Below are 21,137 nucleotides of genomic sequence, written 5' to 3'. Positions count from 1 at the left end.
CGGGAATTGCGTCATTATGTTCTCCGCGCGTCACTGGTTTGATCCAGATATCCCGAATGATTAATTACCATGTAAACGGAATATTCCGAATGTTTCAGTAACCGGAATATTAGCAATAACCCGAATTTTGACTCCATGTAAACGTAGTCACTGATGATATAACAACATTTCATGAAAAAAAAGATTAGAGAAGTTAAGATTAACCTTCCTTCATCTACAGATGTGCCTACCTGGGGCAGTTTGTCGCTGCATTCGTGCTTGTGGAGAGGAGGCATGGCCGACTGTGCCGGCGGGCAGTGCAGCCCCTCAGTCCTGCCCTTCACCGAATACTCCGGTGTTCTTCCTCTGTGATGAGCAAGGTCAGGAACACCAGGAACTCCTCGGCGTCATACTCAAAAAACTCCTCCGTTGCATCTAGAAGAGAGAAAGGAGCAGGGTAGAGTCAGCACTTTCAGAATGGAAACAAACAAGGAAGCAGCTGGAGGAAAACAGCACACGTCTTAATGTGCCTCTTCTGTGATTGATGCCGGGCCAGTAAAACCCAGACTGCCTGCATATCACTGTTTAGGTTTTTTTGCTTAAGTGGATACGGTTATTTAACTGAAGCTCAAGAGGCTCGCTTGGAGAGGGGGTGTGGGGGAAGCCAGTGGATGACACAAGTTTTCCAGTTTGGCCGTTTCAAAAGGAATATATTTAGACCTTCCACTTCAACTGAGCTTGCGGCTGAAGACGCTCACTGAGTATTCCTTTGTCAGTGTGCACTAGCAGGCAGACACACGCTGTATTGATGTTGACATCATTCACACGTCGGGAAAACATCCAAACAAAACAACTCGACCAGATTCACGAGGAAACAGCAGGATAGTAATTTCCACCCGAGCTGCTTATTCCTGGGTGGGGCCGGCAGGTCAGAGTTGGGCTGATTCAACCTTTTAACTGGGTTGGAATAAGCTTTTCCCCTCTGACTTTGCTGAAATCAAAAGCCACAGATGTTACCGACAACAAGTAATCAACTGACTGTCACAATCAAATTACGGCTCACAGAGAGCCAACACTGATGTATATTATTATTCACAACATTTGAATTCATGGAAGATAGTGAGAGATCCAAGATCCAGGCTTATGTCACAAGTTAAATGTTTGTAATTTGAAAGTTTGGCAGCTGGTTTGACTGTTCCTTTGGTAGGGATGGGCGGTATGGACAAAAAAATGTTATCGCGATAATTTCTGGCAATTTATCCCAATAACGATAAAAAAAATACCAATACAAAAAGTGCCATCAACGGGAATCTTTCTTTCTTTCTTTCTTTCTTTCTTTCTTTCTTTCTTTCTTTCTTTCTTTCTTTCTTTCTTTCTTTCTTTCTTTCTTTCTTTCTTTCTTTCTTTCTTTCTTTCTTTCTTTCTTTCTTTCTTTCTTTCTTTCTTTCTTTCTTTCTTTCTTTCTTTCTGGCATTTATCCCAATAACGATAGTCGTTTCTTTCTTTCTTTCTTTCTTTCTTTCTTTCTTTCTTTCTTTCTTTCTTTCATCCCAATAACGATAGTCGTTTCTTTCTTTCTTTCTTTCTTTCTTTCTTTCTTTCTTTCTTTCTTTCTTTCTTTCTTTCTTTCTTTCTTTCTTTCTTTCTTTCTTTCTTTCTTTCTTTCTTTCTTTCTTTCTTTCTTTCAAATAACGATAGTTGTTTCTTTCTTTCTTTCTTTCTTTCTTTCTTTCTTTCTTTCTGGCATTTATCCCAATAACGATAGTCGTTTCTTTCTTTCTTTCTTTCTTTCTTTCTTTCTTTCTTTCTTTCTTTCTTTCTTTCTTTCTTTCTTTCTTTCTTTCTTTTCTTTCTTTCTTTCTTTCTTTCTTTCTTTCTTTCTTTCTGTCATCCAAATAACGATAGTCGTTTCTTTCTTTCTTTCTTTCTTTTTGGCATTTATCCCAATAACGAGAGTTCTTTCTTTCTTTCTTTCTTTCTTTCTTTCTTTCTTTCTTTCTTTCTTTCTTTCTTTTCATCCCAATAACGATAGTCGTTTCTTTCTTTCTTTCTTTCTTTCTTTCTTTCTTTCTTTCTTTCTTTCTTTCTTTCTTTCAAATAACGATAGTTGTTTCTTTCTTTCTTTCTTTCTTTCTTTCTTTCTTTCTTTCTTTCTTTCTTTCTTTCTTTCTTTCTTTCTTTCTTTCTTTCTTTCTTTCTTTCTTTCTTTCTTTCTTTCTTTCTTTCAAATAACGATAGTTGTTTCTTTCTTTCTTTCTTTCTTTCTTTCTTTCTTTCTTTCAAATAACGATAGTTGTTTCTTTCTTTCTTTCTTTCTTTCTTTCTTTCTTTCTTTCTTTCTTTCTTTCTTTCTTTCTTTCTTTCTTTCTTTCTTTCTTTCTTTCTTTCTTTCTTTCTTTCTTTCTTTCTTTCTTTCTTTCTTTCTTTCTTTCTTTCTTTCTTTCTTTCTTTCTTTCTCTCTCTCTCTCTCAATTTATCGTTTTTACCGTGAGATGGCAAATTCTTACCGTGGGGAATTTTATTGACGGTTTATCGTGAACGGTAAAATATCACCCATCCCTATCCTTTTGGCCTTAAAAATTTGGAGAAAATCTTGTCATTTGTGTTGCAACTGAAACTGGAATCTTAGTAGTAGAGCAGGGTATTTTTAGACTGTTTAAGTGCTCCATCTTCACTCTCCATTTCCTTCACTCCTCAAGAGAAAACTCCTGGAATCCCGCTTGGAGGTAAGCGGATGCAACAGAACAGGAAAAAAAAGAAGAAAAATCACAGCTTTCTCTCTTCACAGCAACTGTCACGCAAAGAGGTTGCTTTTTCCTAAAAACCTGAGTTTAAAATCTGAATTTCTAAATATTTTAGACAGTTGAGCTCGAGTCAAATTAGGCAGAAACTTGCCATATTTTTTATACTGTAACATGCCGGATCCCCATAAGGACAAAGGTGCAAACACACACACACACACAGAGCAGCGTCCTCTCAGCTGGTTCTGCAGAGGAGTGTGTGCATGTCGGTGTCATCCAGTCAGTCACGCACATTCCTCTCAGAAAGCTCCTCCTACATGCCTCTGAGCCGCTGCTGCACGTGGAGAGAGACGCAGCCCAATACAAAACATGAGGAAGGAGAGATTTGGGGCGGGGGGGGGGGGTTATGTCAGCCAGCTGTAGGCTGAATAAACACCGACTCAAACACATGGAGACAGAGAGGGGCCTATACTCATGCACAATCCCCCTCTTCTTAATGGGCTGCAATCAGAGAGGTTTGAACAAAGGTGAGGGAGGAAAGGAGAGCCGGGGGCAGCAGGAGCGAGGGGTCTAGTACACGACAACAGTGAACACTCAAGGTCACGGTCATCACCTTTCCATGGCGGCCGGCTGCCACGCACTGGAAACAGTGGGCTCCGACAGGCTTATTTGCGGCTGAGGTTTCATGCTCTCGGGCTGTGATGGAAAAAGCTCCCGTTCCAAAGGCTACCGGGATTTGGGCCAAAGGTAACGTGCTTTGACAGAGCCGTGGCGTCAGGGTCAAAGGTGAGAGGGAAAGGAGGGAGGTAGAAGGGGGGCTTTAAGAAGAAGAAGGCGAGCGGCCTCCGAGAGGTGGTGTGCTAACCATTAGGGCTGGGGATCGATTCAAATGTCAAGAATCGATTCGATTCCGATTCTTAAGATTCAGAATCAATTATCAAGATTTGATTCGATCCGATTCGATTCCGATATTGATTTGGGTTAGTGTTATTAAAACTGTTTTTTGAGCTGTTGCATGAATTATATGACTGTAGTTATGCAAAATATTACTACTAGTATTATATTGAGATTCAACAGCAAGTATTGCAGCTAATGATGCTGTAAGGACCAATCAGCTCCCAGAATGCTGATAGAACTGCTTTCAGAAACATCGTGTGGGTCAGAATTACCAAACAGATCCAGGGAGGAAACAGAGACGGATGAAATCGGTTTTATTTTTTCCCACATTCCGTTTTTATTTGTTCCATTTTCGGTCTATTTTGGTTTTTAATTTTTGAGAATTTGGTTTTTTAGCATTTTTTGCAAATGTAACCCCAAGACAGTATATAAAGTAATGAAATGTAGACAATTTATGCAATTATGACCTAACACTTTAATGTTTTCATACCTTTAAACATATTTAAAGGCAAAAACATGGCACCAGTTATTCTCGTGTCCAACAAAACATTCCTTTTTTGGGGATAAACAAAAAAATAACCAAAAGTTGTAATGTAATGATGAAAAAAAGAAGACATAAATAAATAAAAATAAATAAATAAATAAATAAATAAATAAAAAAAAAAAAAATCAATCTTTAGACATATGAATCGATTTTTAGGAATTAATATGAGAATCGATTTAGAATTGGGAAATCGATTTTTTCAACACAGGCCTACTAACCATACCCTCGCAGGAAAGCCCTGCACACACAGCCCCGATTCATCTGCGCACAATGTGTCAGATTACCCCTCTGGAGGAGCAGCATGCTTCGGGACACGTGCATACAACCATACACCGTGGCTGGTATAAATATACACGCGTGCACGAATACAAACATGTGGCGAATAAGACTGCCAGACAAGCACTGCTTCACAGAAAGCACAGGGAGGAACACACACACGTGCAGAACGGGACAAAGGACTAGTTATGGTGGCGTTGGTCTGGGGGCCCGGCCTATGTGTGCTTAGATCAGAGCTGTCATTCATTAGGCATTGTGCCTGAATAGAGCATGCCTGAGGCCTACACATACCAACACAAAGACACACAGCTTACATCTGAAGGAGGCCAGCAATGGAAAACCACACCAAAAGGCAAAGATGTAGGAAATATGGACCATTGAAGTGTCCAAAAATAAAACCTTTTATGTTCTGTAACGCCACCAAATAATTAGAGGAAAAAAAAACATATGGTGGCTACTGATGTTTAAGCCTGAGGCCAAAGATCAGTCACAATAAAAACAGCTTTTTATCTCAACTAGTGGCTGTACAGTTTGAGAACAAAGCTCCGAAAAGACTGCTAACTCACTTTTACACAAGACGCTTCATTATTACTTTTCAAAAATCCACTTTGTCTCATGCGTACAATTGACTTGATTACTGGATGACATCCTGTCTCCCTTTGCAGTCGGCTTGAATACGAGGTGGTTAATTAGTCATACATTATTTTGGTGCTCTTACAATCCCAGAAGCATCAGAGCAACTCCAGCTCAGCTTAAGAAGTGCAAACAGAAACATTTCTATTAGGAAACCATAATCAGGTTTAGGTCTAGTGTTTGAATAAGGAGCTTTGCTGACGATGCTTCCAGCACGTAGCCGATCCAAACCAGAATACACAACAGAAAAGCTTTTTTTTTGTGCTAGCTTTAGATGCATGTGATCTCTGCTACATCACCTGTTGATGTGCGTTATGTAAGAGATCAGATTAAGATTCACACGTCATTATTAGAGCCGTGACGGCCTGCCACCGAGTCCAGCTGGGGTGCCACCTACAGATCGTGCACTTCTATGCACAAACACCTCTCAGCTGTCTCTGTGTCCCTTGGCTAACAGATCAGTACAGAGTCATGTGTGGTTGGAAAAAGGCCTGCAGGACGGGAGCAGAAGGGTCAACCTCAATAACTAAACGGCACATCCTTCGGAGTAAACACAGTCACACATTTGATCTGATTCCTCATTCCCAGACCTGCACACGGGCAAATTAAAAAGTCAAACATGTCAGTGTCTTAACTGTTATGCATGTACTGTGTGTAGGCCTGTGTTGAAAAGATCGATTCTCAGATTTTAAATCGATTCTCAAATTAATTCCTAATAATCGATTCATATGTCTAAAGATCGATTTAAAAAAAAAAAACATTTTTTTTTTTTTTTCATCATTACATTACAACTTTTGGTACTTTTTTTGTTTATCCCCAAAAAGGGAATATTTTGTTGGACACAAGAATAACTGGTGCCATGTTTTTGCCTTTAAATATGTTTAAAGGTATGAAAACATTAAAGTTTTCTCAGAAATGGGGAAAAAATAAAACGATTAATCCGTCTCTGTTTCCTCCCTGGATCCGTTTGATAATTCTGACCCACGATGTTTCTGAAAGCAGTTCTATCAGCATTCTGGGAGCTGATTGGTCCTTACAGCATCATTAGCTGCAATACTTGCTGTTTAATCTCAATATAATACTAGTATTAATATGTTGCATAACTAGACAGTCATATAATTCATGCAACAGCTGAAAAAACAGTTTTATTAACAGTAACCCAAATCAACATCGGATCGAATCGAATCTTGATAATCGATTCTGAATCTTAAGAATCGGAATCGAATCGATTCTTGACATTTGAATCGATCCCCAGCCCTAACTGTGTGTCCGATAAACCACCCATTTTCCTCTTGTGTCCACACCCAGTTATATTAGGCTATGACAATGCTTATGAAGCATTCACTTTAAATAAATGCTGCTTGCTAGGATCAATTTTTATCAGTGTTACAGTTCTAACAGGGAGACAGATGGAAAGACAGAGGGAGCAGAGAGACACACAAAAAATAAGACACACATTCAGATCAGAATGACTCATTAATCTCAGCACTACGGCCGCAGTCACTGTGTGTTTGGTCTGCTTTCTTTGACAAAAGCTGCTCCACTTTCCACGCATACACATAGACGTTAACACGTACACACTCGCAGCTCATTTGAATGCAGAGTAAGTCGCATCCATATGGCCACCGCTCCCATCCTCCCCTGTTCAGCCAGCGCGGGTCCTGATGGCCATTTGTTATAATAATTACTTGCCATCTTATCTATGTTCAAGGATATTTGAACAAGGCAAAACCCTCCTGTTTTTTTCGCCGGGAGAAGCTGTAGCTGTCATAGCAATGTCAGTTTCAAATGTGAAGACATAATGTTTCATATAATGCCGCAATCTGCACAGAGCTGAATGGTGCAAAGCATAACAAATCCGTGCGCAGTGATTCATTTTAACAGTTTAGTAGCTCTTACCGCTACACCTGGAAACCATAAACAAAACAGCAGCATTACAATGCCAACACAGGGTTTGCTACAGGCACAAACAGAGAGTAAATCTGGCTTAAGCTCTAATTGCTCTAGTGGGGATAAGTCCATTAATTCAAGATTTTAAAAAGAAGTACAGAAAAAAATATCTGTAGACGTTTGTTTTTGGAAAAACAAGGCAGCAAAGGCAAAGGGAGAATGTTTACCATCTGACAGACTCAAAACGCGGCGCTTAAAACGTTTTTTGAAGTCCTAAGCTAACAAGCATAAAACATTTGATTTCTTTGGCAGGCCCTGCAAGCTCCAGATAACCAGCGAGCTTAAAGGCTGTGTATTAATGCAACTCCCAGGCAGCGTCAGTGCACCAGTGGCAGCAGTCTGCTGGGCTCGCTGAAGTGTGTCAGCTTAGCATTCAATGATATCTCGCTCTATCTGAATGGGAGCGAACACAGAAGTTTCAACCTGCTGGAAAATTCCTTATTCTGATCAGGCACATGATGTCCTTGATGCTAAACAACTCAGAGTGAAGGCTGTTTTTTCCTTACATCTCGACATGATCAATTACAGTGGAAATCATAAATGTGATTACTCACTGACTTCACTGACATTCATTTCCTTCTTTAAAAAAAACAACCTAAAACAAATATATATATATATATATATATATATATATATTTATTTCCTTTAGTTCTTGTCTTTTATACTGAAGGAAAATTGGTTTCATCCATAAAACATGTCTAAATGAATCAGCACTGAATTGTATCTGAAACTGAATGTGATTGTGACCCTCCTGAATCAGAAATGAACTAATTGTAGGACTCGCTGTCAATAACCGGCCCAGGCCGGGAGGGTCTAGTGGAGGTTGTGGGCAGTACTCGAGTTGTAAAAAAAGATGAGGGGGGATGGTGGATTTTATCATATGGGGACAGATAATTTGTGCTGATTACAAATATTATAATATATTACAAATAATAGCACTGACCAAAACACCTGCAGAAATACTGCAGGAATGACATAGCAGCAGTTAAATGCAGCCTTCTGTAAGCTTTAAATATCCACTGGGCTTACATCAAATACATCAAAACACAACAATAAAAAACAGTTTTCTGAATTTATCAATATGATTCTGTCCTTCACAGGATAAGTAAAATGGATCACTGCAAAAACTCAAAATCTTAACAAGAATATTTGTCTTATTTCTAGTTAAAATGTCTCATTTTAGTAAAAAAAAATCTCATTACACTTAAAACAAGACTCATCACTGGAAAAAATAACAATTTTCATCTGTTTCAAGTAGATTTTCACTTGAAATAAGTAGAAAAATCTGCATGTGGAACAAGATTTTATTGCTTGTAATGAGAGGATAAATCTTGTCCCATTGGCAGATTTTTCTACTTATTTCAAGTGAAAATTTACTTGAAACAGGTGAAAATTGTCAAATAAGTTATTTTTCTGGTAATGACTCTAAATGTTGAAATAGCACATTCATTGATGAAATGACATAAGGGATGGAAAGGGGGGATGATTTTGACCGTTTTTATTTCAGGGGGGATGCCATCCCCCCTAATCCCCCCTCAACTCGAGTACTGGTTGTGGGGGACCCTGTGTGTATGGTGTAATGACAAAAACCAAAAGGAAAAGGTCTTAGTGTTCGGTTTGCTCCTCCTAGTTTACTGCAGTAATATGTCAGTCAAAGAGGCGGAGGGACCAAGAGAGCGATCTGTGGATAAACTGTACTTTCTAAAGCAAAGACGAAACATAATATTCTTATTTATATAGGACTTTACTCTTATCAAAACACAGTTTTGTAACTAAGTGTTACAAACTGAAACATAAATCTATTCTGATGCCATGCTAGTCTGTTTACTGTAAATACTTATCAAAGCAAATCTTCAGTTCTGAAAGGGATACTGAAATTCTCTTTATATTGAAAATCCTATAGTCTACCACTCACATAAATAAATAAACAGCTTAAGTGAATATACGGTGGGGAAATTGCATCAACAGCTCTTACATACTAAATTTTCTTACTGTGGCCCTCAGTGAGATAAAAATATATAGAATATAAAATATAAGTACAATCTTACCTGCTAAGATGCTGCCATGCACCAAGATGTCTGATCTTCGGATGTATAATCTGTTAACATTGTGATCAGAACTGGCTAATTTTGATCTACTCTTATTGATGATTCACTAACTGAGCCCTGATTGTAATTTCTGGCATCATCACATGCAAAGTATTGTATCAAAAAAATCTAATTTCGTTTCTATATATGATCAGCTACTCGCTGATTACTGCTGTTAAAGCAGACTTTGGTTCTCAATCAATCAATCAATCAATCAACCAACCGACCAACTGGTGCATCCCTATCTATCTAATACTTAAATAATCAAAACGTGTGTCAAATAAAAAATAAAGATTTAGTGTGGTCAGATATATAGAGTGTACAATAACGATGGTACCAAAACATGTACAATGACATAGACATGGACTAATTTGTTGGTACCCTTCCATTAAAGAAAGAAAAACCAACAGTTGTCATTGAAATACCCTGAAATTGACAAAGGTACAGTAGAAAAATAAATTTGAATTTGCTGAAAATCAACTCATTAAAAAAAACAAAACCAATGAAATTAGCTCGGAATCAAATTATTATAACCTTTTGAGGTATTCACTGCTATCATGTGATTCTTGTGACTCTTAATGAGACTTCCTGACCCATTCTTAATGAAAAAACTGCTCCGGCTGTCTCAGATTAGAAGGGTTTCTTCTTCAATAGGATTTAGATCAGGGCTCATAGGAGGACACTTTTCCAATGTTTTGTTTTTAGTCATTCGTGGGTGGTTTTAGTTGTTTGTTTTTAGTGCTTTGAGTTATTATCTCGTTTAAGGACCCATGACCTGAGACTGAGACCAAGCTTTCTGGGCGGCAATTTCCTAATAGTCTTGAGATTTCCTTGTACCTGCAGTTTAAAAACAACCTGTCCCAGATGCAACAAAGCTGCCCCAGAACATAACTGAGCCTCCTCCACGTTTAACAGAAACTACTGTATTCTTTCCTTTTTTTGGATGCGTTTTTTTTTTTAAGCTCTACTTTTGCATCACTTGTCCAAAGAATATTCTGCCAGAAGTTTTGCGATTTTCAATTTTCATTATGGCACATTCCAGTTTGACTATTTCATTATTTGCTTTCAACAGTGGAGTCCTTGATCATCCACTTTGGCTCAGAACAAATAAGACTTTGGCCTTGGAGTGCACCTTGAATCTCTTTGGAACTTTTACTTGAACTCTTTGGTTACTATCTGAAATATCTGGGGGTTTTTTCTTCAATTTGTCATCCATTTTCCTCTTGTGTCCACATCCAGGGAGGTTGGCTACAGTACCGTGGACCCCAAATGTCTGGGGGAAATTTGCAGCTGCAGTCACAGGAACATGGAGCTGCTTGGTCTTCTAGCCTTTACCTTTAACATGCTTGTCCAGAATTGTCTTTCTTATCTCCTCAGAGAACTCTCTCCTTTGCTTTCTCTGGTCTATTTTCAGTGAGGTGAACACCTTGATACCAAACAGTGATGACTTTTCACTCTTTAAAAACATTGTGAGTTTCCATTAACACAAGAATTGCGTAAAACCCAAATATCACAAAGATAAACCTGTGATGGAAACACCTAGAAAAAAGTCCTATGTCATAAATCTTTTTATGCTTTTGAGGTGTTTTTTTTAGATTTGTCTATAATTTAGTTTATCAAAAATGTGTAACGGAAACACTATTTGCATTTGCACATCTCCGGCATAACTGAATGTGACGTAGTCGGTCGTATGACCAGACTGTGTGACCATTTGAATCATTTGCTGTTTGAGTCTTATGTTTTTTGAAACAGTGGAAACGGTACTGACAATATATAATTTGTCCAAAACTAAAGATGTTTCTGTCCACATTCGTTCAAGTTAAGATCTACTTTGTTTTTAAGAAAAGTCTTGCAGGACAAAATCCCACTCGTAAAAGAAGTCTAGCAGGATAATAATTCACAAGAATTACATGCAATTGCAAAACACTTGTTCACCTTTCTTTCATGGAAGGGTACCAAAAATGTTTTGTCCACATGTTTATAAAGGCAAAAAGGGCCTTTACATCCTAGTGAGTTCTAGTGAGTATACAAGCATGCACTCCAAGTATGAGCATAAAGTCTCCTGTAAGATTATCTGCTTGAAAATCAGACCATGTACTGCAATAACACCAACTCCTCCAAAATATTAAGCATGCAGTTCTTGGCCATTAAGAACACCGCGCACATTTTTCCTAAATTCTGAATCCTTTCACCTTCGGCACATATACAGTGCACCACCATTAACGTTTGATAGTTGGGTAATAGCACGCTGAATTCAAATTAAGTCACGAAAAACCTTCGGTTTCTCAGACACACTGGGGTGCTGTGAGGGTTTGAGCCAGTAGTTGTTGCTTTCCTGATTGTTGCTTAAAACAGCCAATGTTCCAAGTCTGACACAATGTATTTTAACTTTGAAAAAAAAAAAACATTTAAAGCAGCACTAAGGAATATTTAGTGATGTTTTCCTTAGCAAGTCAACCTATAGGTGTGGAGGTTCTTTTTATGACACAGTCCAAAATGTACTGTTCATTTCTCTTCCATCATTACTTTTTTGTGTGTGCCCTCTTAAGGCTGAATTATGCTTCTGCGTCAAAATGACGCCGTGCCTACGGCGTGTGGTTTGGATCGACGCAGAGGACACGCCGTCACCTGCGCCGTCTCTGACGTGCACCTCCTGAAAATTCTAACTACGCGTCGAGGAGACGCCGAGCACACGCAGACCGAGAGGGCTGTGATTGGTTCGTTTGAAAGCGAAGCATTTCCGGTTTCCGGTTTGAATCAGTAGTGAACTTCCAGGGCTCTTTTCTTCGTTTATATGTGATTTTTTTTGTTTTTGTTTTTTGCACAATAGTTGTCCTTATCTCTTTGATTTACTGTGACCGGAAAAAGTCGGATAAACCATTCAGAAAAAGATCGCTAACTAGTGGCCGCGGGGGGTACTGCACCGCGACCAAACGGAGAGACGGAGAAGTCAGAAGGGTTCAGCACGGCGTCACGGCTGCGGCGTGTGCTCTGCGTTGGTGTGACGCAGAACCATATTTCAGCCTTTAGTCACTTCTGCCATGATGCCTGCAGTAGCTCTGTGAGCTACAGTAGCTTCATCATTGTTGATGTGTGAACCTGAACCATAAAGTGATACACATTTATTGCAATAACCTGGACGAGAGTCGGAAATTACTTTGGCCATTGTTTTGCCGATGGAAGGGAGGAAAGAAAATGCTTTCTAAGGTGTAAGCAAATATTGATACTAAACTCAAATATTGAAATGGAAACTTATATTTTATAGTGAAATTAAGTTCCTTTGTGCTGCTTTAACAGGCGATGTAAAGGTTGCAGACAAATGTCCACAAACAGAGAAAAGTTTTGCCCTTCTGCTTTCGGTCTTAAAGTGGCGACCTGAGGAAGCCTTTTCTAGGAACTGGCATCACGACAACAATCAAACATGTTTAATATCCTTGCAAGTCTTCAGTTTGCCCTCATGCAAACTGTGTCTTTCCATGACGTGATTAAAGTCAACAACCAATAGGACAATTGTTCTCTTTTGATTTGCAGACAAATCTGGTTGTCGTTGTGAAAACGGTGACGTCCTGGTTGCCTGATTCCCAATCTTGTTCAAATCCTTTAGTCTGTGACATAAAACCTCAACCAGGGTGTATTCTTTAGATACGAGAAAGTGTCATACATTAGTCTCTCCAAAATGTTTTTTCAAAGTCATCCATCTCATCCAGAAGTGCTACGTCGATAAGTAGGAGCAGCCTTTTTCACACAAGCAACATAAGAGGTGTCGTAGCAAAAAGAAGCTGATGCCGACCGACTTGGGACTGGAGGAGAACAGCAATCAATGATCTCAACTGTTGACCAGGAAAGAAAGGGGGGAAACAAAAGGAACAATGTTACCAAGGCAACACAGACACTGTGTTAAACACTCCCGTCACGGTGATTGAAGAGTGCCTCTGTGAAGGAATGAGCTGCCCTGATATCCTTTTTTTTTGGATGCGACAGTGAGCTTCAACTTGATGTTATGTGTCTGAAGACAATCAAAAACTCCTGCTGTGCGTGCGAGTGGGCAGTGGCATGTACTTGGTTTATAAACTCACTGAGTGTTTGGATGGGCTTCTGTTAAAATCAACAGAAAGCCTGTTTGTCAGGCTCCTACACTCCACCACATCCCTACGCTGATCACAGACACTTGTCTGTCATCCTGGAAGCATTCTATGTGATTGTGCTTGCGTTGTGTGTACTAATCTCCATCTCTGCGCTTATGTCATTCTTTCATCAGTGGTAACAAGACTGAGCTTTTGTTTAGCGTTCCTGATAAAAACAACAGAGGGTTTGGCGGTAACTTCAATTGTAATACCACGATCGGCTGCATTTCCATAGAATCTTATAACATGACTAACGCGTCATTGCCAGCTCACCTTTCCTGTTTTTCTCTGACTTGTGTTACAAGGTTGAAAAATAACCCTGGAAGTGGTCGTGGCCAAGAACTTGTTTTTGCCAAAAGCCTGGTAATAATTGGTTAAAAAGAGCTGATGTAAGTTTAACTTTAAAAAAAAAAACAACAAAACAAAGCACTATTTTTGTTTGCTTTTTTTTCCCTGGGTGACCCAGATGTTTAAATTTAACTTTTAGCCAACTTAAATTTCACTATTAACTTGGCTCCCAGCAAATCTTGTCAATAAAACTTTAGATTTGGTCTGGCAACCACTTTTTAAGTATAGGAAATGTGTTTATCATCACGGTCTAAGAGTTTGCCTCGCTAAAAAAGTTTCCTCCCCCACAATTAGCTAAATGTTTCTCCAAACCTCTGAACTCACTGACGCACGTGCGTGTGTGTGTGGGTGTGTGTCCGGCTCTCCCCCTGTAGCACAAGGGGAAGATTCACAGCAGACATAGCAACAAGCCCTGATTGGCTGAGGGGCAATAGTACAGTTCCAGCTGAGAAGAACTCCTCTTCTGTTTCTTGAACTCAGCTGCCATTATTCTCCCTCTTCACACACACACACACACACACACACGCATCACGCACGCACGCACGCACGCACGCACACACGCGCACACACACCTTGACCTCACTCTCATTCCCTCTAACTTCAGCCATAAACTGAGCAACGTACTACTGACCTCTCTTAGCTTATTGGAGCAAAACAAACAAAAAAAAAGTGAGATCAGAGGTACAGTATATCTCACAAATAGGAATGGGTGATATTTTACCGTTCACGATAAACCGTCAAAAAAATTCCTCACGATAAGAATTTGTCATCTCACGGTAAAAATGATAAATTGAGGAAATGAGAAAGAAAGAAAGAAAGAAAGAAAGAAAGAAAGAAAGAAAGAAAGAAAGAAAGAAAGAAAGAAAGAAAGAAAGAAAGAAAGAAAGAAAGAAAGAAAGAAAGAAAGAAAGAAAGAAAGAAAGAAAGAAAGAAAGAAAGAAAGAAAGAAAGAAAGAAAGAAAGAAAGAAAGAAAGAAATGAGCCTGAAAGAAAGAAAGAAGGAAAGAAAGAAAGAAAGAAATATTCCCATTGATGACACTTTTTGTATTGGTATTTTTTTATCGTCATTTTTATCGTGATCGGGATAAATGCCAGAAATTATCGTGATAAATTTTTTAGTCCACACCGCCCATCCCTATCTCACAAACATGTTATTTGGAAAAATATTAACTGGTGATATTTTAGATTAGATCAGATGTCTTTATTGTCGCTGAACAAGTTCAGTGAGATTGACATTACAGCTCTCGTGTGTAAAGAAAAAGAAAAGAAGAAGAAGAACAGCGAAAATACAATGAAATACTCTAGAAAATACTCCGTGTTCTCACTTGCGAGTTGAATTCAAAGAGAAACAAGGAAACATACTTATCCACAAGTGTTTCTGTTGTTTTTTTTTTTTTTACCCCTCTTGGTGTTTACTGCTGTGTCGTCAGCTCCATGTTTAATGGCCAAATTATGCTTGTTTGTGTGGACGTGGAATCAGAGCAATTATTCTTATTATAGCACCACAAAGCGGAGACTGCTTGGAAAATGTCCATTACATGGATTGCATCTACAGAAATACATATAGGATGAACTAACTAACAACAAACTGCCAAGAAGGCAGATACGTTGTGCATATACTGAGTGGTGATACCTAGGAATGGGCGATATTTTACCGTTCACGATATACCGTCCAAAAAATTCCCACGGTAAGAATTTTTCATCTCGCGGTAAAATGATAAATTTCCATTGATGACGTTTTTGTGTAAAGCTGATTTATGGTTCTGTGTTAAATCGATGCACAACGTACGTGAAGGAAGGAAGGAAGTGAGCCAGAAAGAAAGAAAGAAAGAAAGAAAGAAAGAAAGAAAGAAAGAAAGAAAGAAAGAAAGAAAGAAAGAAAGAAAGAAAGAAGAAAGAAAGAAAGAAAGAAAGAAAGAAGAAGAAAGAAAGAAAGAAAGAAAGAAAGAAAGAAAGAAAGAAAGAAAGAAAGAAAAAGATATGAGCCAGAAAGAAAGAAAGAAAGAAAGAAAGAAAGAAAGAAAGAAAAAGATATGAGCAAGAAAGAAAGAAAGAAAAAAAGATATGAGCCAGAAAGAAAGAAAGAAAGAAAGAAAGAAAGAAAGAAAAAGATATGAGCCAGAAAGAAAAAAAGAAAGAAAGAAAGAAAGAAAGAGTGAAAGAAAGAGTGAAAGAAAGAAAGAAAGAAAGAAAGAAAGAAAGAAAGAAAAGAAAGAAAGAAAGAAAGAAAGAAACGACTATCGTTATTGGGATAAATGCCAAAAAGAAAGAAAGAAAGAAAGAAAGAAAGAAACGACTATCGTTATTGGGATAAATGCCGAAAGAAAGAAAGAAAGAAAGAAAGAAAGAAAGAAAGAAAGAAAGAAGAAAGAAAGAAAGAAAGAAAGAGAAAGAAAGAAAGAAGAGAAAGAAAGAAACGACTATCGTTATTTGAAAGAGATATGAGCCAGGAAGAAAGAAAGAAAAGATATGAGCAAGAAAGAAAGAAAGAAAAAAGAAAAAGATATGAGCAAGAAAGAAAGAAAGAAAGAAAGAAAGAAAGAAAGAGATATGAGCCAGGAAGAAAGAAAGAAAAAGATATGAGCAAGAAAGAAAGAAAAAGATATGAGCAAGAAAGAAAGAAAGAAAGAAAGAAAGAAAGAAAGAAAGAAAGAAAGAAAGAAAGAAAGAAAGAACCGACTATCGTTATTGGATGAAAGAAAGAAAGAAAGAAAGAAAGAAAGAAGAAGAAAGAAAGAAAGAAAGGAAAGAAAGAAAGAGATAAGCAAGAAAGAAAGAAAGAAAGAAAGAAAGAAAGAAAGAAAGAAAGAAAGAAAGAGATATGAGCCAGGAAGAAAGAAAGAAAAAGATATGAGCAAGAAGAAAGAAAGAAAGAAAGAAAGAAAGAAAAGAAAGAAAGAAGCGAAGAAAGAAAGAAAGATAAATTCCCATTGGTGTAGTTTAGTAGTATTAGTATCTTTTAGAGCAGTGTTTTGGGGGCTCCAAAGACTGAATGTGGTGATAGATTTATAGTAACAAAGGTGGAGTTGAAATGGTATTTTTTTTATCGTAATTTTTATCGTTATCGGGATAAATGCCAGAAATTATCGTGATACATTTTTTAGTCCATACCGCCCATCCCTAGTGATACCCCAACGTATGAGTAACTCATTCAAACAAAAAACAAATTGCCATTTAAAATCGCTCTTTTGTGGTGTTAGGTAAGTACTGTACAATCAAAGTACCAGTAACAATGGCACTTTATCATTGTTAGGTAACCACGGTTCAAGTCTGCAGGCTTTCATTGCAACAAATAGACTCATTTTCGTCATTAGAAGGGTTGAAACTGCACCGACTGGTAAAGTCACGGGGAAAGCTTTTGTGAGCCGATGAAAAGCTGCATACTCGTAAGCTTGCTGCTGACCAGAAAAAAGGTGCAAATTCAAGCTTCAAACCTTCTGCGAAGATTGCGGTTTATGAACGAGATGCAAAAGTCTATCTTCATCTCCGACAACCATAGCAACTGGAACATTTGAGTGAGGTGCTTAAGTCTTTCATCATTTTAATGAGTTGTTCTGAGGCTTAATGTAGAAATACAGTTACAATGGACGGCTTCAAGATGTACTGAACAGAGCAGGCTGGGTAAAATGACGGGCTGAAGAAGCTTAAAACATTTGCGGGGTAAACTTGAGGCTGAAGAGGGCTTAAATGTATACAATGTACATTTGGCATTTACTTGTGCAGCACAAAAATGTCATAACTCCATCTCCTACAGCTCCCTCATCCCACTTAAAAATGCCAGCAACATTATCTCCAAAGGTTTGGCTCGTCCTTCAATGTGCTCCTTTTGAAATATTGTGACATTTTTCATACAGTGCTTCTAATCAGGCAAGAGTGGTCCTTTGCAAGTCATTGTCAAGCTAATGCCAGTTATATAACGTGGACTGGACTCAAGTAAGTACAGCAGTGCTGCACAAGGTGGGCAGAGCAGGAAAAACTAAATCCCAGTAGAGCCAACTGCTATGGAGGACTATCTAAACAAGCCTTTAAGTTGTTTATCATAGGATTAACCTGTGAACTTAGAGTACTTGAGAACATGTTTTTCTACTCTAGAAAGAAGGTGGGAAATGAGATTTCTTTTCTGAAATCATAAAAGATTTAACTTTTCACAGCACATCATTTTAAAGCATTTGGTAATGTCTGCAAGCAGACTGCTGGTGAGAAGACGACACTAGGGCAGTAGGACAAGTCATCCTCTCTCTGTAATCAGAGCCACCCGTCCAACACAAACGCGCAGGCCTTTGACCTGTGCGGCGCTGCAGTTGCCAATTTCTAAAAAAGGAAAGGGGAGGGGGTGTCCGATGTGAGAAACCTGAGCTGCATAGCTCCAACGTCTGCACGAAAAGTGTGTCAATTGTGGCAGGCCGACTTGCTTGGTGTTTGGAGGAGTTTACCACCAAGGCTACGTTCACGCTGCAGCTCAATTCAGATTTTTTTGCTCATACGTGACTCGTATCAGATTTTTTAATGACAGTCTGAATGGCGTAAATATGATTTTTCAAATCTGACCCAGGCCACTGTCATATGTTGTCCTAAATCAGGTACACATCCGATCTGTGTCCAAATGACTTCTGCCAGAACCGTTCTGTCGCATTTTCACCCGATATGGACGTCAGGTTGGATAATGCAGATGTTTTTTTTTAGGCCCGTGTTGAAAAGATGGATTCTCCGATTTTTAATCGATTCTCATATGAATTCCTAAAAATCGATGCATATGTCTAAAGATCGATTTTCATTACATTACAACTTTTGGTACTTTTTTGTTTATGCCCAAAAAAGGAATGTTTTGTTGGACACGAGAATAACTGGTGCCATGTTTTTGCCTTTAAATTTTTTTTAAGGTATGAAAACATTAAAGTTTTCAGTTATAATTGCATAAATTGTCTATATTTCTTTGCTTTATATAATGTCTTGGGGTTACATTTGCATAAATGTTAAAAACCAAATTCTCATAAATGGGGAAAAAATAAAAGCGATTTCTTTCATCCTCTGTTTGCTGCCCTGGATCTGTTTGATAATTCCGACCCACGATGTTTCTGAAAGCAGTTCTATCAGCATTCTGGGAGATGATTGGTCCTTACAGCATCATTAACTGCCAATACTTGCTGTTGAATCTCAATATAATACTAGTATTAATATGTTGCAGAACTAGACAGTCATATAATTCATGCAACAGCTGAAAAAACTGTTTTATTAACAGTAACCCAAATCAATATCGGATCGAATCGAATCGTGATAATCGATTCTGAATCTTAAGAATCGGAATCGAATCGATTCTTGATATTTGAATCGATCCTCAGCCCTAGTTTTTTTTCCTTATTTTTTTGACAGTTTTTGCACTTTTATTGAAAATGTGTAGCAGTGAATGTAGTTTGTATTGAATGATTACTCTTATTTTAAACTCCAAGACTGCCTAACTGAATCCCATATTCAACAACAGTAACAAGATATTACATTTTAAAAAGTCTACCCACTTTAAAACAAACGAACAAAAAAAACTGCTGAATAATGGGAAAGGGAGTAATAAAACAGTTTAAAGGACAGTCAGCTGGTTCAGTGGGAGGATGAAGCAATACTGGGGGTGATTGGGGAAATCAGCTGATTCAATACTGACTGTGGTTGTTGGTCTAAGAGGGATAAGATGAGACAATCGAGAAATGGAAAGGGGATAGCGTGACGAGTCTGAAATTAACTTAACCCTACACTGCTGTAAACAAGCAATGTGGTTTACACCTCCATAAAGAGTCCCTAGGTTCACTCGATTAACGGAAACTGTTAACTGAGTCTGTGCATTGGTGCAATTGTAAGCCCTGTAACCATTATTCCACTACTTTAACAGTCTAATCTAAAGTTTTTTTGATTAATTGGGATCAGTTACATGTCAAAACAAGGGTGAACAGATTGAAAAGATTTGTTTCAATCCAACCTCCTATTTGGCTCGTTCCATCACCATGGTGTTGTCCAACATTAAAGCTCAGAATCATCTAGCGTCATCTTTTAGCACCCGATCGCAGCAGCAGCATGGGAGCACGGACACAGACGAGATGTATGTTGTCTGGGAACCTGATTAAAGAGCTGCTTGCATAACAGTCTCTGTAACCAAAGTTGTGTAGTGTCTGATAACAGGAGGAGACAGCACTCTTTAAAAATCAATCTAGGCCGTCATGTATATGTTAACCAACACCTACAATATAATTAGTTTTGTTCCCCCATTGTATTATATTTTCTAAAAAAACTGCTGAGAGCTTGAAATATATTTATATAATGTAGAGGATGAAGCATTAAAACTAAATATTAGTATATATATATATATATATATATATTTATTAGGGATGGGCGGTATGGACTAAAATATTTATCACGATAATTTCTGGCATTTATCCCGATAACGATAAAAAAAATACCGATAAAAAAACATCATCAACGGGAATCTTTCTTTCTTTCTTTCTTTCTTTCTTTCTTTCTTTCTTTCTTTCTTTCTTTCTTTCTCTCTCTTTCTTTCTTTCTTTCACGCAGAACCATAAATCAGCTTCACACAAAAACGTCATCAACGGGAATTTATCGTTTTTACCGCGAGATGACAAATTCTTACCGTTTTTTTTCACGGTTAATCGTGAACGGTAAAATATCGCCCATTCCTAATATATATATATATATATATATATATATATATATATATATATATATATATATATATATTACTAAATATATATATATATATATATATATATATATATATATATATATATATATATATAGCAAGTCAAGCTATCCATTTCTGTCAATACATTTTCCTTTAGATCTTATTAGTAGTGAGGGTGTAAAGTTAAGGATGTAAAGGCAAACAACTTGGTCTCAATCTGATGTTGCACGCAGGAGAGGTAAAAAGGGGAGTTAGGATAAGTAAGAGAACGTCACTGAAGTGACAGTCTCTAAAAAGGGTTTCCCTATTTTTAGGCCTTTTGGAGTAACAATTATCACATGTGACATAGCTACTTATATGTAAATGCTGCTGAGAATAAAAAAGGAGCTGTCATTTTGGTGTTCTAGTTACAAAAATAACAGACATGGTGGCAACAGGACAATATCTACTCAAAGCATTTGTGGGCATCATGTGCTTCTTTACTGCCTGTTTTTAGACCAACCTGGTATGGTCCCAAAGAGTTTACACACATGTTGCTATGCATGTCACAACAGGGAGTAAATGCGAGCGGTAGGACAGACACAATAGAGCATACATGATAATAGGAACTGATTGTTAGTGGAGATATAGTACTTATGCATGCAAACAATGTTTTGCATGTCAATTTACTTGTCCTGTCTGTTTTGCATTTTTCAAAAAGCTTCTAGGAAAGGTTGATTCCACCACTTTACCAATGCATTCAGATTTTAACATCAAAACTAAATTAAGAGGGCAACCAAAGACCCCGAAGATTAAGCAAAACAATGCCACAGAACATGAAACGCAGACAAAGAGCCACAGACATCATCACCCACCTCAGCACCACCACCCCCCCTC

General features: G+C 38.0%; 1 protein-coding gene across 1 annotated transcript in view; it reads right to left on the bottom strand.

Moving 5' to 3' along the window:
- atosa (atos homolog A) overlaps positions 1-21,137 on the bottom strand; it is a 46,947-nt gene that overhangs the window by 16,039 nt on the left and 9,771 nt on the right. The window contains exon 2 of the mRNA XM_061746352.1: positions 231-414. Coding sequence (XP_061602336.1) covers positions 231-275 — 45 coding nt within the window. The 5' untranslated portion in view covers positions 276-414. The remainder of the gene's footprint in view (positions 1-230; positions 415-21,137) is intronic.

Source organism: Cololabis saira, chromosome 2 (assembly GCF_033807715.1).
Source record: "Cololabis saira isolate AMF1-May2022 chromosome 2, fColSai1.1, whole genome shotgun sequence".
Taxonomy (NCBI): Eukaryota; Metazoa; Chordata; class Actinopteri; order Beloniformes; family Belonidae; genus Cololabis; species Cololabis saira.
The sequence above is the reverse complement of the archived record's forward strand: the minus strand, read 5'-3'. Positions and strand labels throughout refer to the sequence as shown.